Source organism: Bacillus rossius, chromosome 3, assembly GCF_032445375.1.
Source record: "Bacillus rossius redtenbacheri isolate Brsri chromosome 3, Brsri_v3, whole genome shotgun sequence".
In the NCBI taxonomy this organism is placed as follows: Eukaryota; Metazoa; Arthropoda; class Insecta; order Phasmatodea; family Bacillidae; genus Bacillus; species Bacillus rossius.
In genome coordinates this window covers 83944843-83965671 of record NC_086332.1, presented here as the reverse complement: position 1 = coordinate 83965671, position 20829 = coordinate 83944843, and the positions used below count along the sequence as shown (strand labels likewise).

The window sequence follows — 20829 nt, the reverse complement described above, 5'->3', positions numbered from 1 at the left end:
AGTTATGGTTGGTCGTACGAAAAAGTATTTAGACAAAAGTTTTTGGTATTTCTCCTACGAGTTATAATTAGAGACCCGGAAAATTCGCGGGTTCATTTGGTGTTATGCTAAAATTCAAATAATTATACCTTAGTGCTGCTTCTGTCATTGGTTCACTGTTAATCTGGAGGACTGAGGGCCAATTAGAGACCCTCACTCATAGAAGTGTCGAATCACAGGCCACCCAGTCGACACGACTCACAAGTCAGTAGTTGGCATTTGCCCGAGTGTGTAGAGGATATTGGAGTCTATCCTGGAGGTCATTGAACCCGCGAATTTTCCGGGTCTCTAGTTATAATATGTTCAAAGGAATGTGGTATTCGTCATAGTGTCACGAACTGGGAAGCAGAGCCGCGACGCGTGCCACACACCTGAGTGGGCCTCCAGCGGTGGTCTGGCCCGGGGCGTCTCACACGGCCACTGACGTCATGCGCGCATTAGCGCAGCTCGACCCCACCACCCCTCCCCCCTTCCTCGGCGCTGAGCGGCCTTGGGAGTTCCGCGGGCCGCCGCGTCGAGTGGCGTGAATAAACACCGCCTTTCTGGACTGTTCGGGCGTCGGGTCGGCCCGTGATGACGCGACAAGTTGCAGTCGCTCCCGTACATTCCGGACAGACGACCCACTAGTATAGAAGGGTGACTCCGGCCTCCGCGGGGAGTTCCACGACAGTTCCCGAGCGAGTTCCGCGAGTTCGGAGAGTTCCGCGAGTGTAGGGAAGTGCGACATGGGCGAAGAGAGTGAGAGACCCCCTCGAGAGTGGCGCGACGCGGAGCGACGGGATCGAGAGAGTGCGACTGAGTGGCGCGAGACTGTGTTTTAGGCCGGTGCGTGGAAAGGAGTGAACCATATTGAGCCTAGCTCCAGTGAGGAGTGCGAACTGTGGAACTTGACCGACATTGAGTGACTTGCGAATAAACATTTTTATGTGAGAGTGATTGGTGATAAGAAATCTTTAAGCACAATCGTTTATTAGTAATGTAAATATTAGTTATTTGCTAAACGGTAATAAAACCTAATTGGGCTATCCCTTACGAATCCAGTTCTCCCCATATATGTCGTAACAATATTATGGGACTTATATCGATTTTTCTGTTTTTCTAAATACCTCCCCAATTTGGTCGGATATTGTCCAATAACGAACTCGACCGAAATTTTCTATTGCGATATTTTAAGTATCGGTTTAGAAGTCATTTGTGAAAAATTACGGCAGTAATTGTGTCCATAAAATGTTACATATACCTATATATATGTATATATATAAACTTTTGAGTTTACAGTGGTTTTGCGGTCTATGGACCATGAAACGAAATTATATATATATATATATATTCTGGAAGTCACATTATGGGGACGGCTACAATAGGTAGTATTTCTTCGAAATCTACCTAAAACATGTTTTACGTATTCTACATTTTAAACTCCACAGATGGCAATTGAATAAAACTTATCCAAAAAATTAAAAAAGAGTGTTAAAAAGTCTCTTCAAAAATTATAAAATATCTAATAAAAACTTTATTACGCCATTGAGTTAGTAGTCCGCACTTCAATCCCGCCGAGTCAATGTATAAAAATATTAATAATTGTCAGTAATTAAAAAAAATAGAAAATAGTTTGTAAAAATTTACTTGCACAATGAGTTCAGAGTCACGAGTTCAAACCCGTTGAGTAAAATGCATTAAAATAATAATGAACAATAAAAATTTATTTAATACCATTGAAATAAAAAACACGTGAACACGTGAACACGTTTAAAAAAACGTCAGTCTAACCTGCCTCCATGGTTACTTACAGCATTGAATATAAATAATACTTGTAGAAGTCACCAAGCCGTTGGAACTTTTCATTGCATTTTAGAACGCTAGCAGGACTGCTCGTACAAGATGCCATTGTAATTGTATCTTTAAGCTGGTGGAGCTTTTGTGCGGCGAGCAGGGAAAGCAATTAATCATTCATAGTTCCGTCGTGTTCTTTTTTCTTTTCTTAGAAATTACGTTTGCTGGTTTTTCCTGAATGGCTCTGGAGTAAACACGGACTCGATTCTTAAATGCACACTGCGAATAGGCGGTAGGCGTGATTGTTGTCATGATTGTTGCGTGTCGTGGCATTCTCTAATACTAACAAGCCACGGGCGCTCTCTACAGCCAGAGCGTCATTTTACAAGCTCCCCAGATGCGAGGCTATATCCATTAATAACAGTGTCTGCGGTCTGACTAGTTCATTCATGTCGCCAGTGATTGTAGCCTCGTGCACAGGAGCTTGGAAACTGACGAGCTGCGGTCGACTCCCGCCGGTGGCTTGTCGTTAGTATTTGAGAATACCGCAATGAGGCCCACAGGGAGAACCTGTCATCGCTGCCGCCGAACCGAAGTCGTCAACATGGCGGACCCACGGGTTGCAGCATAAACCTATATCGTAAACATTAGGGGGGGGGGGGGGGGGGCGCCACCAATCTTCAAATGTCATAGAAAGTAGTAATCGCAACTTAAAAACAAATTAGAAATTTGGCATTTCTTTATTATCAACCATTTTTTATAAATTGTGTTGTGTAGTGATAGCGCATTCGCAAATTGTTTGCCACGGAATCATTACATTATTTAAATTGGGTGCAAATCCCATTACTGGAAATAATTTTTATTATAAATATGAATAGGCCTACTACATTATACAACTTGTTCTTCAAGCAAACAAACATATATTTTATTTTTTTCTGTATCTAATTGCTGTAATAACTTTTAATATATAACTAAGTCTGTTGGTTCAGTTATTTCATACAACTTATCCTTTATTTGCTACTTATATTAAAAATAAATACTATATGAACAACTTTGAACAAAAAAGTTAACACACCTATGTTTGTAAGTAAATAAGTTTCTATATATTACTTATGTATAAACGAATTATTTATAGGTACTACACTCCTGTTAAGTGAAAAAGAGAGCTGGTTTTATATCACCACGAATTTAAGAAAGATGGGCTTTACTATTACGTTAAAATGTGCTTGATCCTTCGTCTCAGCTAGTAATATAATTCTTTTTACAATTTTTCAAATAGTTAAATAAATTTAATAACTAATCAAATTGAAAAAATAAATAATTTCGGTAGAATTTTAAACTCGTAAAGTTAAATGAGCAAATTATTGCTGTGAATCATCTCGATGAAGTGATTAATTGCATGTAATGTTATAGTCTATATTAATATTATAAAGAGGAAATATTTGTCTGTTTGTTTGTATTGAATAGGCTCCGAAACTACTGGACCGATTAACAAATTTATTTTTTCATTAGAAGCCGACATTATCCCTGATGGTTAGTGGTGGGAGGTCAGCCGGTCAGTTGCTTCCGTGGAGGAAGAATATAACGTATTTTTTTGACCTCACCGGGTACGAACCGAGGACGTAAGCGCGTGTTTTAAATTATATTTAAATAAAATTTGATTAATTATTTTTTTTCTAAATTTGAGAAATTTTTTCTTTAAAATCGGATAATTATTACCGATTTTCAAGGTGGTGTGCGTAACTAAAAGTGCAACGATCTAGAATCCAAGATGGTGTCCGTAACGAAACGTGCAACGATTATATCATACACGACAAAGATGGCGGGGTGTAACGGAATTTGCAACATTTCTAGAATTCAAAATGGTGGTCATAACGAAACGTAAACGGTGTTTTTATATCAATTTTATTTTTTTATAAATTTTAGATTAGGGGGGGGGGGGGGGAGAAGATTGGCACACAGGTGACTGTCAAGACTTGCCTGTGTGCCACCCATCTTTTTGAAAATTAAAAAAAAAAAAAAGTGAGTAAAGATGTATGTTTTTTTTACAACTTTAAGTTTTGTTATCAACCGGGTCCGGCTGTTCGATACCGACCAACCACAATCGAGATGATTAAAATGTAAGTAAAAAAACAAAAAAAAAAACGAAACTAAGGCACTTAGTAGCCCGCCATCCTATAAGTTCATGATGTAGGTGGGATGAGGAAGCAAGATAAATTCACGATCTAAGATGGTAGTCGGAAGTAGAGCTCTCAATGGTAATGGCCGTCTTGGAAAGAGCAAAGTTCAGAAGTACTTGAATGTGCTGGCTGCGGAAGAATCCCTGACTCCCTCCCTCCCCAACCACTCCCTACTCATTAACATAGTGGATCCTGGATCCTGCGCCTGGCTTTGAAATCTCCTTTTCCTACTACTGTTACGTCTGTGGTACGCTAAGCACCTTGCATTTTACTTTACTAGCCAATTGATTGTGCTCACGCCTCGCACCTGAAGTTAAAATTCTTCATAATAGTATGCATAAAATGTTCAAACATGAGGAGTATCGATATTTACCTAAGTTTTTTTTAAACAATAATATTATAACTGAGTTCTGCCACACACGTTGTTTGGAAACTGACTTTCTTGTTTTTAGTAATGAAAAGCATACTTAATGGCTGCTTGGAACTATAATTATTCCTACAATGGTAAAACCAAAAGTTACCTTTATTTGACGACAAACAATGCAGCGTTTGAATTTTACTTCATTTAATTTGAGTGAGCTATGTCTTAAAAAATTTTTTTAGATAAAGCATAAAATCATAAATTTTTAATATAACGTATACTTTTTCAAAAATTAAAATGTTGCGGGAAACTATAAATATATTAAATGTACAAAGAATTTATAACTCTGATAAATGCAGGTCAAAATTTTCAATGCGCATGGCTTGGACATATCGTATAAATTTAATCTTGGTGAAAAATTATCGCAATAACACACTAGCAATCAAAATAATCTAGGAAGGCAGCCAATATGGTTGTAATTACATCACACAGTAGGAGTAATATATGTCTTGGTGTTAAAAGTTGGGGTCTATCTGCTGTTAGTCACACTGGAGGAAGGATAGTTGGCTGATATTTTTTAAGTGCATACACCGGGAACCAGGAATCGAATGAAGGACTCTACTTGTACTTTTTATATTTAATTGGTTTGAATTCTGTTATATTCTTTATAAATTTTTATTACATTGGCCTCGACGAGTTTTAATTGGGGACTCAGAACTCATTCGTGCAAGTAAATATTTACTCAATATTTTTAATATATATTTAAAAAATTACAAATTAATATTTTTATACATTAATCCTTACGGTTCTTAACAGAAGACTACTAATTCAATGGAGCAAGTAGGCCTACCTTTTTGTTATCTATGTGATATAATTTTTAAAGAGATTTTTTTAAACAATATTTCTGAATTTTTTGGAAAATTTTTATTTAATTTTCATCGGTGGGGTTCCTACAGTAGACAACGAACGTGATGACTTAAAACACGGTTTCATTATGCTGTTATTACAGTATTATTAAAATTTCTTAATTATTTTATTTAAATTTTTTATATTTTTTATTCAATTTGGTGACAAAGTTGGTGACAGCTGCCTACTAATATCGTGTAGGTGGATTAACAGCAATTTTGTGGGTAAATTTCCCTCAAAAACGGGAATTTTTTCTTTGATAATGTTACATTTTATTCTTATTAGTGGTCTTTAGTCGTTTTGGGTAGCTGTTAAGTCGATATTTTAACTTTAATAATTAGCAGATTGGCTCCTTGGCTTAGTTTTAGCAAGGTGCTAATCATTTTATCATGGTTCTCTGAATTTTCATTGGCTGTGACTATATTTAACATTTTTTTAATCCGCACCGTTCATCTATAATATATTGATCTTATCATTCCGTATTAGCGAAATTCCGATTATTATTCTTTTAACTGTAGTGTTTACAAATTCTTAGTTACACTTTAACCGAAACTTAATCTTCTGTTTGAAATAACTATGAGTGCGATGGTGGTTAATCACTAAATGTTCATAGGGTTGAGAAACGGTAAATTTTTTTAATTGTTAAATTTTAATCGGAAGTTAACAGAAACATAATCAGACATTGTAAAACCAGTCTAGCTCACATTTGGAGAAATCAGTCACACATACAAACATAGCCATGCATTACCCGAGGTTCGAAAACAGGGCCATTTACCCCTGGTGATTCAGCCAAATGCGACATGGATGCTTCCCACAAGCATTCAGAAGCTATTAAAAAAATTGCAGCATACAGCAATTTCCATAACAGTCATGAAGGTACATCTTAAATTTTGATATAATTTACTTAATTTGTTTTCATTAAATAACATATTTCCTTACGATGTGCTTTTTTTCGTGCCTAAAATAAAATTAAAACGCTAGAAAGTTTCTGAAAACATGGACGATTTTTTGCATTTTAAATATTTCAGAAAATAATTTCTCAAATTACCAACTTCTTTAAGCTTGTCAAGCAGAACACTTACTTTTTTTCATTGCAAAAAAAAGTGTGCAGATTTTTTTTTTAACTGTGTTGTCTCAAGTTTATAGGCCAAATAGTTAAATTTTAAAGTGTCTACATTCTGACAATTCGCTAATGTTAATATTGCCAGTCTGCAAGCAGGACCCAAGTTTCTGCTACACGAGTGTCACTGGCCGGACCAGCTCACTCAGCCAGAAAGCTATATTTCAATTTCTTCATGCTCTGAGTAGCTGGTTGGCTGTGCCCGCAAACAAGCATCACAGCTGGGTTCGAATACACAGGGATGCGTCCATAACACACACATCCCTACATTCCTTAGCAAACGCAAACACAAATTAAAATACGCGTTTCTAACGGATGGTTAGTATCCGAATACTTTTACTTCTAGCACCACCTGTTGACAGTTGGTATTACTAATGTGCACGTAGCTACTATGCCCGGCAGTTATCTTGGCGTCTGAGCTCCCTAGTCCTGTTTGTAGGGGAGGGGAGGGCGAAGAGAAAGCGATACCCTATTGTCAAGGTCAGCGGCCAGGTTTGTACTAGCAGAACATAAAACATTCGGCACGTGACTTCCTACACTACGTAAGTCTGTATCCACGTCCGTGGGGGCCCCAGGGCGGTAAGGCCTTTTGGCTAAGAGCGCTGGGTTACCAAACCAAAAGTGAGAAATCCTATGAATTGTACTTGTATTACATAAGTGTAACATTGTGTAAATTGCAGTGGTTGTGCTCGAATATTTGTACTCATCTGTCAGGAAAAGTAACGAACTATTATCTAAACCTGTAAAGTTTTACTTTGTCCCATTAAATATACTTACGGTGTCTGCTAATCATTATGCTAACCAAAATTAATTGAAATGTTAACTCAGTAACTAGCGAAAACCAGACACTATTTATTTTGGAAAACTAGGTCACTTAGTATTTAAAATAAATTTAAAACTATGCTTCTCAATTCATTGTGTTCTCAAAGTTAATTAAAACAAAAGTCTTACAAGAAAAAGCAAACGACCAAAACATTACGCAATTGTAGCTCTCCGCGCGAAAGCTACCTCACAGTTGATGACGCAGGAGCCAGTCTAGCCCTCATCGTTCTCCGGTTTCCGTACCTAAAACGTTCCATTTAGCGCTGGATGTACATTTAAGTAAACATGGAGCTTGTTATGTTATATTTGCTGCTTTAACTTCATGTCAGTCGTTTAGGAAACACCTGACTACCAACATTAATGACATTTTAAAAAAATGCTTGTGTATGTGTGGCTTTATATTTTAATGCACCTATAATCGATTATTTATTATAAATGTAAATACAATTTGCATTGTACTTCCACTTTAGAATGCATATTATAACCTTCAAAACCTCATATATATTATATGATTTGTTTAATGTAAGTGTGAAGTTCTCTTTCCATGATAATTGATTGTATTAGGTGACGAAAAACAAAATTAAGTTAAAATTAATTACTAATATTACTATTCTTATTACTTTCTCTAGGTACTCCCGTTTTCCCCGTTCTGTCATTTTGTCAACGCTTCATACTCATCATTTCTCCACAATAGGCTATCAAGACCTTACTTGTTAATAGCCGCCCAACTCACACACACCCTAACTGCCCAAATATTTTACTCCACTATACACTACGTAACAGTAACGTAGTAACTATATATTTCCATTGTTTATTAAATACTTAAAATACTTATTTTTTTCTGGCGTAGTCTGTGGGTCATGTGGTCGTTCTTTGCTGACTTTACGAATCCTGACTATGGACCGTTCGCTCACACCCGTGTACTTCGCTGCTCTTGCCGTCTGTCTCTGTAAAGGCTCGAGCAGACATTTATTTTTCGCTTCTTCATCAATAAACTGCATCACGGTTTTTATTATTTCCCGGTCTCCGCTCTGTATCACTTTACCGCGCCTCTGCGAGCTGCCACCTTCGCCTTCCATTTTCGGGTATACACTGAAGGGCGATATTTTCCTAACAGCCACTACACGGCTCTCGGCTTCGTATCGCCTGCTTACCCCCTCTTCTTTCTCCGGTCCCGCTGTCCCCGCACCCCCGCGCTGAGACACGCCAAGATAACTGCCGGCCACAGTATTTTGGCTTGTTATATCTACGAATATTCAGAAAAACGTAAATGACAACCACTTATTAAAAAAAAATTAATGTAGACTTGATGTTATTAATGTTAGTGAACAAAATAAAATTTTTGTTATGATTCACAAATATTTAAAGTACTTATAGTTTAAGTTTTCCTTTCGGTAATTTTTATTCACGGTTTTATTTGTCCCTATTTGATCACTTATGCTTATAACGTTTCAAACAAATCTTATGCCAAAAATCTAAAACAATATTATATACAAACAAAATAAAACACGATTCCGAAGCTAATGGATGTAGGGACTCATCAATGGAAGCGAGTGTCGCATCCCTAGAAATCTCGAGAGTTAGTGGACACATGTAGGGATGCTGATGCATCCCTTGTGAGATTTCGGAAGCAACGCAAAGATGGCCGCGTCCACTGCGATTCACTTCTAGTGAATCCCTTAGCTAAATGATCCATTAGACTAATATTCGGATACAGATCACGTGTTTCTTCGCAAGTGACACTCGGGAAATGGGTGACACTGGTACTGTTTTTTTGATAACTATCAAACGTGAGAGAAGTTGCGCGCCAAAGTCTGTGGAGGAGTGCGGGTGGTAGTTTGTTTACCCCCGAAGACTCTGCCGTGGCGGAGACAGAAGGCGTCGCCAAAGGCAGTTCCGAAGATGAGGTCAGCGCACAGGAATGTCACCCGGACACAGAGCCGGCCACTCGGCCTTATGCAGTGCGGCGGTCTACCCGCGGGGGGTTGCTGGCATAACTTAGAAACACACGACTTAGAATTTACTTAAGTTGTTTCTGAGTTACGATTTTAAGTTATTTTGTTCTGCTTTATGTGTTTCTAAGTTACATGTTTCTAAGTTATGACCGTCATAAGTTGTGCGTTTCTAAGTCATGATAGTTCAAAGTTGTGCGTTTCTAAGTTATGATAGTTCTAAGTTGCGTGTTTCTAAGTTACGATGTTTGATGTGTGGATATTGAATGGAAAGTATTTCGTTGTGGTTTTGTGGTGGAAGTTTTTATACGGTCTTAAATACAGCCCCCTACAAAGTTTATCACTTTTATAGTTAATGGGATATGTGTGATCACCTTGATCACGAGCACCTTATATGTGTTTAGTTAAAAACTACATTTTGGAGACTCATTTGTTTCTCTGCAGATGGTATTTTCGCACACATGTATTTTGACACCGAATACTAGAATAAATATAATAATAGCGGATGGGAAAAACTGTAACAATGTTTCCACATTTCAAAACCTAACTAAAATTCTGTTGAACAAGATGACACTGTAGTAGTATAGGAAAGTATATCCTGGGACTGGCTTCTGGCTATGGTGACAGTGGTGCCGACCGCCATCTAGGATTATGACGTACGGCGACCATCTTGGATGACCTTGACCTTAAAATGTGACCAAATTTGGCCAAAATTAACCCAAAATTTGCCAAAAATTCGCCAAAATCTAACAAAAGTTATAGTTTTTAATAAAACAATTCCGCCAAAAAATAATAAAAAGATTTTAAATAAAAATGTCCCCTATTTAGAGTGAAAAATTTCCATTTTGAGATAAAAATTTTCGTTTTATTCCTTAAAAATTCAAAAATTCGGACTTCGAAACACCTCAAAAGACTTTTGCCTTAGAAAGAACCAAAATTCCCCAAAACGGCTTAAATCCCCCAACGAAAAGCCTCCCCCAAGCCTCTGGCGGCCATCTTATATTATCTTGACCTTAACCATAAAATTACCATTCCTTTATTTTTTACCATAAAATTAAAAAAAAAAGGCTTACTTCAAATGTTTAGTTACTTAATCGATTTCGGCCCTCAGTTTGAATCCCGGCGATGGTAAACAAGTAATTAATTAATAATACATAAAAAATTCTTAATTCAATATTTAAAAAATTAATAAAATTTCTTACGTCACACCCGCTATTTTGAATTATGATATAACCATTGCAATTTTCGTTACGGCTGCCATATTGAAAACTCGTAATTATTATCAGAAAAATTCTTTAAAATATTTACAATTTCTAAAAAATATTTTTTTAAAATAAAACACTACGCATTCTTGGATTATGATGTCACGGCTGCATCTTGAAAATTCGTAAATTTTATGCTAGAATATTGGGAAAATATTTAAAATTAATAAAAAATGTAATTAAAAAAATATAAATTATCATTTAAAAACGCATTAAAGTCCTTGGTTCAAACACGGTGAGGGCAAAAAAAACTGCGACGGATCCTTCCTCCACTGAAGCCGCCGACAGACTGACCTCCCACCACTAATGCCAGGAATAATTATATCGCCAACTAGTATGTCTTCATGTCCGCCATATTGTTTCGTCTGCTGGAGGCCACTATCCTGCTTAAGTATGCTGTCGCCATATTAGTTTAATTTTTACCCACTAGAGTGCAGTGAGCATTTATTATTTCTGTGGCGCCCACCATCTTGACATTTACACTCTATCTTGGAAATTTGTATTTATTGACATAGAAATGAGGGAAAAAAATCCAAAATTCATCCAAAATATCTCTTATTAAAATAATGATTTCCGTGATATATTTCCGTCTTTGGTTTGATTCTCCATCAGTGATAAGGATAACTAAAGCTTAAAATAAATTTTTAATTCTGTTTTCCCGTTACCTTTATTGAAAAAAAAAATAGACTTCCATGTTAGGCAGCGTGACAACGTAGTTATTTCGTCGGACAGGTATCCTGTCTAGTGTTTTTTTTTTGTAGAGTGAATGATTAATAAACTCCACGAAAGGTAACGGGAAAACAGAATTTAAATTTATTTTAAACTTTAGTTATCCTTATCACCTATCAAGAATCAAACCAAAAACAGATATCTATCGCGTCTATCATTATTTTAATAAGTGTTATTTTTTTGATGAATTATTAAGGAATTGGAACAAGATGGCGGACATGACGACATATTAGCTGACGATATATATCCTAGCATTAGTGGTGGGATGTCAGTCTGTCGGCGGCTTCAGTGGAGCAAGGATTCGTCGCCATTTTTTAATTTATGCCCTCACCGGGTTTGAACCAAGGACATAAGTGCGTTTTTAAATGATAATTTATTAAAATTTTATTAATTAAATATGTTATAAATTTTAATTTTTTCTAGATTTTCTAGCATAAAAATTACGAAATTTTCAAGATGGCAGCTGTGACGTCATAATCCAAGATGGCACAATGGTTTTATTAAAATTTTTATTATTATTTTTTTGATTAAAAAGGTTTTTCTAATTTTTTTGATATAAATTACGGATTTTCGTGATGTTATAATCCAAGATGGCGGAGTGTTTTTATATAAATTTTAATAACGTTTTCCTAATTTTTTGATAATAATTACGGATTTTCAGTATCGCAGCCGTTACGAAAATTGGTACTGTTACATCATAATTCGAAATGGCGGGTGTAACATAAGAACTTTTTTATAATTTTTTTTAAATTGTATTTAGAATTGTTTAATGTATTAGTAATAAATTACTTATTTACTATCTCCGGGAATTGAACCGAATACCGAAATGATTAAGTAACTAGGTATACATTTGAAGTAAGCAAATTTTTAAATTTTTTAGGATTTTTTTTCGGAATTTTTTGATAAAAAATTAAGGTTATTGAATTTTATGATTACGGTTGAGATCATACAAGATTGCCGCCAGAGGTTCAGGGGCAGCTTGTCGTTGGGTAATTGAAGCCTGTTTGGAGAATTTTTAGTTTATTTTAATGTAAAAGTTTTTTGAGGTTTTCGAATTTAGAATTTTTGAATTTTTGAGGAATAAAACGGGAAATTTTCTCTTAAAGTGGGAATTTTTCCCTCGAAATAAAGAAATGTTATATTTATCAATTTTTATGAGACTTTTTTGGCGGAATTTGTTTCCTAAAAACTGGAAATTATGGCAAATTCTGTGCAAATTTTGTGCAAATTTGGGCAAATTTGGGCCAAACGCCGAGACGTCAGAGTCCAATATGGCGTTCGGTACCACTGTCACCCAGCCAGAAGCCAGTACAATGAAATACTTTCCTATACTACTCACTGTTGATTTCTCAGTGCTAGCCCAACAGCAAGTGTACCAAACACGTCGCCTTAACACTGAACATATAAGGACATTTCCCCTGTAGACCAGAATTACTATCATCTGAGTTTTTGAGGTTATATTTCTCTAGGTGAATTGAAGGTGAAATTTAAGACTGCACCAGAAATGCAATGAAATAAGTGCGCATTACACAAACGGAAATTGAATTGGTCAGTAGTCCAATGCGCATGTATGCAGAAACTGCTAGAGCCACGAACTGAAGGCATAAAGATAGCGGATCCATGTGAGGCAACATGCGCTCGAGCATGTTTTGTGAATACTGGGGGATGTACTAAGAATATTGGTGTGCCGAAGTAAACTTTATGGTAGTAAAATTATCCTGGAATAAATTTTTTTTTGTCTTGAATAGTCATAACAAGATATAATCACTACTTAAAAAAATATATATTTTATCATCCAGAAAATTGTATTGGCACAGACATGGTGACACTTATTCGAACGAACATTCCAATCGGTAGAATACGATTGCTAGGATACGTTCGTTAAAATACGAAAGTATGTGATAGGATCCAGCTCCATGTGCATTTGCTCCATCTACGTTTGGCTCCATCTGTCTACACACCTCCATCTGCCGTTTTCTCCATCAGCATTTGGCTCCATCTATGTTTGGCTCCATCTTCGTTCGGCTCCATCTACGTTCGCCCTCCATCTGTCTACAATGCCTCCATATAAATTTGGCTCCAGCTGCTCCAATTATAATTGGCTCCAACTGATTTCAATTGCATCTTACTGGAACGGGTCCCGATTGCGGAAATGACCTTATCATTAATCTCTATTTTGTAAGATTCATGTCCAAGTAGTTCTAATTTTCACCAACAGATGTCACATAGTGTAATGACTAAGAGAGTGTTCCTGTGTAATATCTGAATCCGCCTTGTCAGTTACCTTGAATAATAATACGAGTATTACACATTCATAATTCATTGTGTTGTAAAATCAGTCACTGTTTTATGTGAAATCGCTAGAGCTCAAGGGTAAGGGAAATCCTTTTGCAAGATAGTGTTTCTCAGCTGGTTTAAGGCATAGTAATTGACTGAATAATGAATATTTTTGTTTGAATTACACCTGATTAAAATATTATTAAATTTAATTTGGTAACAGGAATTCACTAGTTAAACGGAACTCTGAATACAATTGCATATCTTATGTAAACAAAAGGCAGGGAGCGAATGTTTTCTCAGGAAAAAAATAGAAGCACACAGTGAACACCAACAAAACATTTTCAGGTGCAATCAGGAGCACACGGAGAAATACAACAGAATTCTTGCAAACTCCAGCTCAAAGAATACATATAGACAAATTCTTGTATATTTAATGTAATAATGCTTAGCATTTATACATTTATACCTATCTTTTTTTTTTCAAATACGCATATGCATAACATGTATGCGATTTGAACTGAACATGAAAGTTATAATGCATTCTCAAGAGGGGAGCCACATACTGTGGTAACAGGTAAAAAATAAATTTCTCACAACATTCATTTCAAAATATTTATGCCTACTGATACCAAATTTTAAGTCATGTGTTTCGACGATGTGTGTTTCTAAGTTGTGTGTTTTTCAATTGCGAAGTTTCTACGCTGTGTGTTTCTAAGTTATGTATTTCTAAGTTATGATAGTTTTATGTTATAATTTTCTAAGTTACGACGTTTCTAAGTGGCGTGTTTCGGCGTTATGTATTTCTAAGTTCTGGTCGTTTTAATTTATGACAGTTCTAATTTATGTAGTTTTTTTCTCTCGAGAAATTCTAAGTTATGTCTGTTATAAGTGGTGTGTTTCTAAGTTATGTATGTATCCTTCTCGCTGGTGGTCGCTGTGCTCTCGTACACTTTCTGTTCACCGATTTCATTACAAAAAAAATATTTTTTAAACTGTGAGTTACACATTTAAATAAAAATTTGTCTCTCTCTCTCTGAAACTTTCATAAACAGCATCATCTTTGCTTCAAGTGAACAATCAAATGTTGTATGTTATTAAAATTAATGCAAACTCGTTTACACAAGAGCAGTCAAGATATTTTAAGGCCCAAGAGCAGAAACGGTAATGATTTTCATACAATTAAATTTTCGTTTTTCATCTAAGAGGTATCGAAATATTTTGTAAGTGGAAAGTTTTCAGAGCAGTTTGTAAAAGTAGAATTTTTTGTAACAATTATGTATAATTTTTTGATTAATAGTCTTTAAAAGAACTTTTTATTTACATAAGGAAAAACAATAACTTGGGAACTTGTAAACTATTATCATTAGTAACAAAGCTACAGGTTCAATACACAGAAGCATAAATATTATATACAAGTGAAGTTGAACTGTTCAACCTTCGTTGAAGACGTCGCTACTTTTCATCATCGCACCTCTTCCCCTCTTCCCAACTTTCCAGGTGGTTTCCCGAATCACTCCGGGAAATACTAGTATCTTACAACAAAGCATGGCTGATATCTTAACATTGTGGGTGAGATGTAAAACCAAACAACTTATATTACTTTACCTGACCTGGCCATACCTTAGCTGACCAACAAGGGTGCAAATCAATAGTGTTTTCAGAGTGTGATGAGGGGAGGGGTTTTTGTTTAACCGAGACAAGTTATCTCAATTAGCCTTTTAGGCCTACATATACACATAAGTGCGTAAAAAATTAATTTTCACAAAGTTTAAAACTTAGTATTGTATTTTTTCTTACATTTATCATCCCCGTTTCACAATTACTATTGTATTTATAGTGAGAGGCTGTTTACACAAAAAAAAAGGGGGGGCCATGAAACCATACCTTATCTAACAATAATTACCTCCAAAATCTTCTCGACACCTCAAAGACCTTGTCAACCCCGATGGAGACCAGACGGCTCTGTGGGTCGGGCTGTATAAGCGCTGATTGACAGCCTGATGGGTGACGAGACTGTCGTCCGCCGCCAGGGGCGCATGTCTCTGGTCCCAATCCAAACGCGCACTTTGCGGGCCGCAAAGTCCAAACTCCCGACCCCAGCATGGTTGAAAGTTTTCTGCCCTGACTAACTGTTCTTCCTGGACTTCCTTCTCGTCCTGTATTGAATATACCTGCCTAATGCTTGCACTGTTTAGCACCGCATGAATAAGCCCAGGATTTCCCTGTGCCCACGTATGTTTTACCTGGGCCCAACTTAACACGTTATATAATTTATAGTTTAAGATAGGGGAGTTAGTCATGACATGGCTGAAACCAAGCACGATTAGGCGTGAGGGCAAACAAATACACTTAATTTGAGTTAAGTTAGAGTTAAAATGTGCATTGCTGCGCAGGTTGGGCGAGCCGATGTGCCCGGCGCTGCAGGTGTGCTGCCGCCCCCCGGAGGCGGGGCCCGACTCTCCACAGCCACAGCCACAGCCACAGCCGCAAGGCTGTGGCCTGCAGCGCCGCGACGCCAACGCCGTGGACGGCCTCTACTCGCGGATCCACGACGTGGACGACCGAGAGGCCTACTACGGCGAGTTCCCCTGGATGGTGGCCGTGCTGGTGGACGGCCGGTTCGTGTGCGGCGGCTCGCTCGTCCACCCGCAGGCCGTGCTCACGGCCGCGCACTGCGTGCACAAGTACGTGAACACACCCTGTCTCCTTGACTCTTGGTGTGCCTCAGGTCCGTGAACACACCCTGTCTCCTTGACTCTTGGTGTGCCTCAAGTCCGTGAACACACCCTGTCTCCTTGACTCTTGGTGTGCCTCAGGTCCGTGAACACACCCTGTCTCCTTGACTCTTGGTGTGCCTCAAGTCCGTGAACACACCCTGTCTCCTTGACTCTTGGTGTGCCTCAGGTCCGTGAACACACCCTGTCTCCTTGACTCTTGGTGTGCCTCAAGTCCGTGAACACACCCTGTCTCCTTGACTCTTGGTGTGCCTCAAGTCCGTGAACACACCCTGTCTCCTTGACTCTTGGTGTGCCTCAAGTCCGTGAACACACCCTGTCTCCTTGACTCTTGGTGTGCCTCAGGTACGTGAACACACCCTGTCTCCTTGACTCTTGGTGTGCCTCAGGTCCGTGAACACACCCTGTCTCCTTGACTCTTGGTGTGCCTCAGGTCCGTGAACACACCCTGTCTCCTTGACTCTTGGTGTGCCTCAGGTACGTGAACACACCCTGTCTCCTTGACTCTTGGTGTGCCTCAGGTCCGTGAACACACCCTGTCTCCTTGACTCTTGGTGTGCCTCAGGTACGTGAACACACCCTGTCTCCTTGACTCTTGGTGTGCCTCAAGTCCGTGAACACACCCTGTCTCCTTGACTCTTGGTGTGCCTCAGGTCCGTGAACACACCCTGTCTCCTTGACTCTTGGTGTGCCTCAAGTCCGTGAACACACCCTGTCTCCTTGACTCTTGGTGTGCCTCAGGTCCGTGAACACACCCTGTCTCCTTGACTCTTGGTGTGCCACAAGTATGTTAACACACCCTGTCTTCCTGACTCTTGGTGTGTCTCAAGTGCGTGAACACACCCTGTCTTCCTGACTCTTGGTATGCTACAAAAACCTTTACTGTTAGGAGTTATGTCCAAATGCACTTCAGTTGTTTTTTCCAAAACGAGCTTGCCAGATTTTCGTTATTTAACGACTTGTTTTAAATCTTGCAAACTTTAGTAGAATATTTCTTGTCTGAAATTATCACTTAGCTGTATTCATTGCCTCCATGTAATACATGTCCTACCCAGTTTGGGTTCTTCATAAACTAACCCTTATAATTTTATATGCTCATTCAAACTTCCCACGGTTCTTGTTTTTGTCACTTGATTAGTTACATAATCTTTTCTATTTTTCCCAAGAACCAAATTAAAAGATGCTAGATTTGTGGATGCTTTTTTTTGTATTTGTGTATCAATTTGGATTTAGAATTAGAATTTTTGTGATGAAAGCAATCTTGGCCAAAACTTTTATTTGCTTTTACCTCTTTGGTGCCTTGAACTTCCTTCGTGGGTATTGTCATTATTTCCAAAGTTTTTTTTTTTTTCAAATTTATTCCTACTTGTTGGTTTTAACCTTATTTTTAAGTGGTTCTGCTATAGTTGTTATTTATTTCATTTCCATTTACAGGCTTTTCATGTTCTGTAATTCATGGTTTTTCTGAGCTAATTCTACTAACAAGGAGATGGCAGGGTAGCCGGGTCTCAGAATATCGCCAGACTTGGCATAGGGAAAGGTCACCATAGCCGTTGGCCTAGATAACGAAGCATATCCGAGGAAGACACTTTTTTTTTTAAATTTGAAGTGACGTTAAGTATTCTGAACTTTATTCCCTTTTCGGACTAACCCGTAGCTAATCCGATACGCGCGGACGTGTGTACATGTGAGTGGGTTCGACGTACGTGAGTACATTTCGCACCGCGTGGTTATAATCTGTTTCAGCTAGACGCTGCCTCCACACATACCTATACCTACATAACAAACATCGAAATATTATCCTGTTAATATATATGTGTATACACCTACAAATTGTTATACACTTCATACTACACGTCAACACGCTTTGTGTGAAGTGTTAAACAATGCCATTGGCCATGCATTTACACAACTGGATGGACGAGACACTCCACATACACGAAGACGAACTGGTGGTTGTCCAAATGGACGGTGGCCAACGATTTATCATGTTGACTTATCTGACACACTGAGAGAGGATCATGTGAAAAATGCCGGTAGCATCCAAGATTCTAACATCATCGGGAAGTCCTCATTGGTCGACATTGCAGTTACCCTAGACAACCTCAGGGCAATACGTTTGATCAACCGGCCCGTTGAAGTTAAAAATGAAAATACAGCTTGTTAATAAAAGAATGTACCAATTTAATTAAGACTATTTTTTAACAAATCATACATCTAATTGAAGGCAAACTTACTTATTCGGTTTAAGCCCCGACAAGCGAAAACACGGCAGGAGTACCGAGGATTTGCACGGTGTAGGACATAAAAATAAAAACATTTCGTCATAACAGTCGTAGCCCCCGAAGAAATAAAATTGTTCCAGATAGCCCAAATCACCAGAGTTCACTATCTACCCATATCTAAACAGGCCACAGACTATTGTAAGGAGGCCTACCATGACTTGCCTTCGCTACAAACTCAGTAACTGTGGAAAACCATCCAAGTGTAATGGCCAGCGTTTTGACAGTAGCAATGGCAAATGTTTGCGCAAATGGAATGGAATACAAATATCGTGCGTTATACAATCTAGCATACGCTAGATTTCCGTTAACAGCCACGAGTTAAAAAGTGAACTTATGCAATGTATAACTTATGTTTGTATAAACTTATGTATAAACTCATCTACCAAGCCACAGCAACAATAAATAAAATTAACATCCGGAAATCGTCATAGCATTAACAGTTAACTAGAACGTTTATTCGGGCCTGTGTCAAAATAGCATAAATTTTACCTTTAAAAGGAGATAGCTTGTGGACAGAAATTTTCATGTTTCTAGGATGCGGATGCACACGAGAATACAAATTACTTGGGACACCATGCATGAAACAAGGTAAACTATATTCGCATGCATTAGCACACGAAACGGGTCATATATTTGCAAATAAAAACGCCAAAATTGCGGTAAGTGGTCCACAGAAGATTTAAAAGCTCGAACGTCTCGTGCGGTACAGCTTACACAAAACAAACAGTTATAGACGCGATCGCTTTTCTTATGCGGTCGTTAGGTAATCAAGTTAATAAACAACCAGTTTGATGAACAACAAGTTGACGAATAACAAGTTTAGATAAACAACAAGCTCACAACTGACTTTACTTATGCAACATTAATGAAACATAGCTAATGTTTGTTAACTATTTAACGTTAGCGCACAGTGATTCTTGTAACTACCAGAAAGCTACATACTTAGACACTATTAAAAACCAGCCACACTCAATGGCTAGCACTTTTATAACTTTATCATCCATAGTGGTTAATTAAATATGCTGTTTGCCCAGCGTTAAGAAGGACACAGTCCATGTATGTAAGGTGTGCTAGGGACAAAAACCATCATTAAAAAATTAAAATTAAAAAAAAAGGACTGCAGACACTTATTTGCTACCTGCATTTTAGTTTATCGTTAAGTTAAACATAAGTACTACAGGATTTCTGAGAGAAATAAAAAAGATAAGAGTAAGTCTGGTTTATTACTTATATTTAATGATATTTAATCATTTTTAATGGTTTGTTTAGTAAACTTTTAAAGGCAGAAAAAGAAACAAAGAATTAGCCAGGTACTAAAAAAACAGGCAAGTGATAAATATTTATCTTAGTTAGGAATTTACATAATTTTGACGATTAAAATCAAGAACATTTTATTATTATTTGTAGGTGAGTACATTTGAGATTTTTTTTTGTTTATAGTCAATTTCATTGTCCAAATCTGTGATACTTTGACTGAAACTAACATGCTGTAAAATCATAACAAGCTAAATCACGTTCTGTTGAACTTAGCTGATACTGTGCGCCAGATGTCTGGTGGGGGCTGGTCCAGGGAGCTGGACACGCAGGCTTCTGGCTGTTGCGAATCCCCCGAGAACTCGGAGAGAAGCACCAACAGGTTGTCTGGTGGGGAAACGGAGATATAAAACCGGAATCCGAAACTGGAATATCCCAGACTGGAAAACCCACGATGCTATCTCGGGGCTATCCAGAGGTTGTTCCATTGTAGAGAGAGATAAACACAAAATTCAGCGAATTAGGCCAAAACAAAACAAAAACAAACAAACTAGAAAACTACATGATCAACGGAAAAAGTAAAAGACAAAGAGGGACTAAATCCATAGTTTACGGGAATTACATAGTGGTTCATTCCCGAAGTTGCACTCCCGATTTAATTATCACAGATCCGTCGAAATGTACTTGGATGAAGTAACACAGAGGCTGCCTCAAAGGGGCTGGAGACAAATGTAGTTAAAGATGCTCTTGAAGGGGGGAGGGGGGCAGAAGAGAAAATAAGGGGGATCGGGGTAGAAGATGGAGGTTGCATAGAAGCAGGATCGAAATGTGGCGCTCGTAGTGGGGAAACAGAGATACTAAATTGCCTTCTTAGTTGGAAAAAGATGCAGGAAGATGACCTCCAGAGCACAGAGTTATACATAGCAATGGAGCTAGTATTTAAAATTTTGGCTGACAGATAGAGCACCGTGTCCGCGGGTAGCAAAGTGAGCATCAGAGGGCAGTTGGGAGAGCAGGGCGGTTTTGGACCACAATGGGACAATTGAAAACCCATTAATCATAATTAATGATCATCTCCACCTGTTACTTGTCAAATAAAAATCCACTGAGTACAATTATTGAGAGTATGTG

The 20829-nt window shown here is 37.9% G+C and overlaps 1 protein-coding gene across 1 annotated transcript in view; it reads left to right on the top strand.

Moving 5' to 3' along the window:
* LOC134530980 (phenoloxidase-activating factor 2-like) overlaps positions 1-20829 on the top strand; it is a 49215-nt gene that overhangs the window by 13632 nt on the left and 14754 nt on the right. The window contains exon 3 of the mRNA XM_063366369.1: positions 15818-16108. Within this exon, the coding sequence (XP_063222439.1) occupies positions 15818-16108 (291 nt within the window). The remainder of the gene's footprint in view (positions 1-15817; positions 16109-20829) is intronic.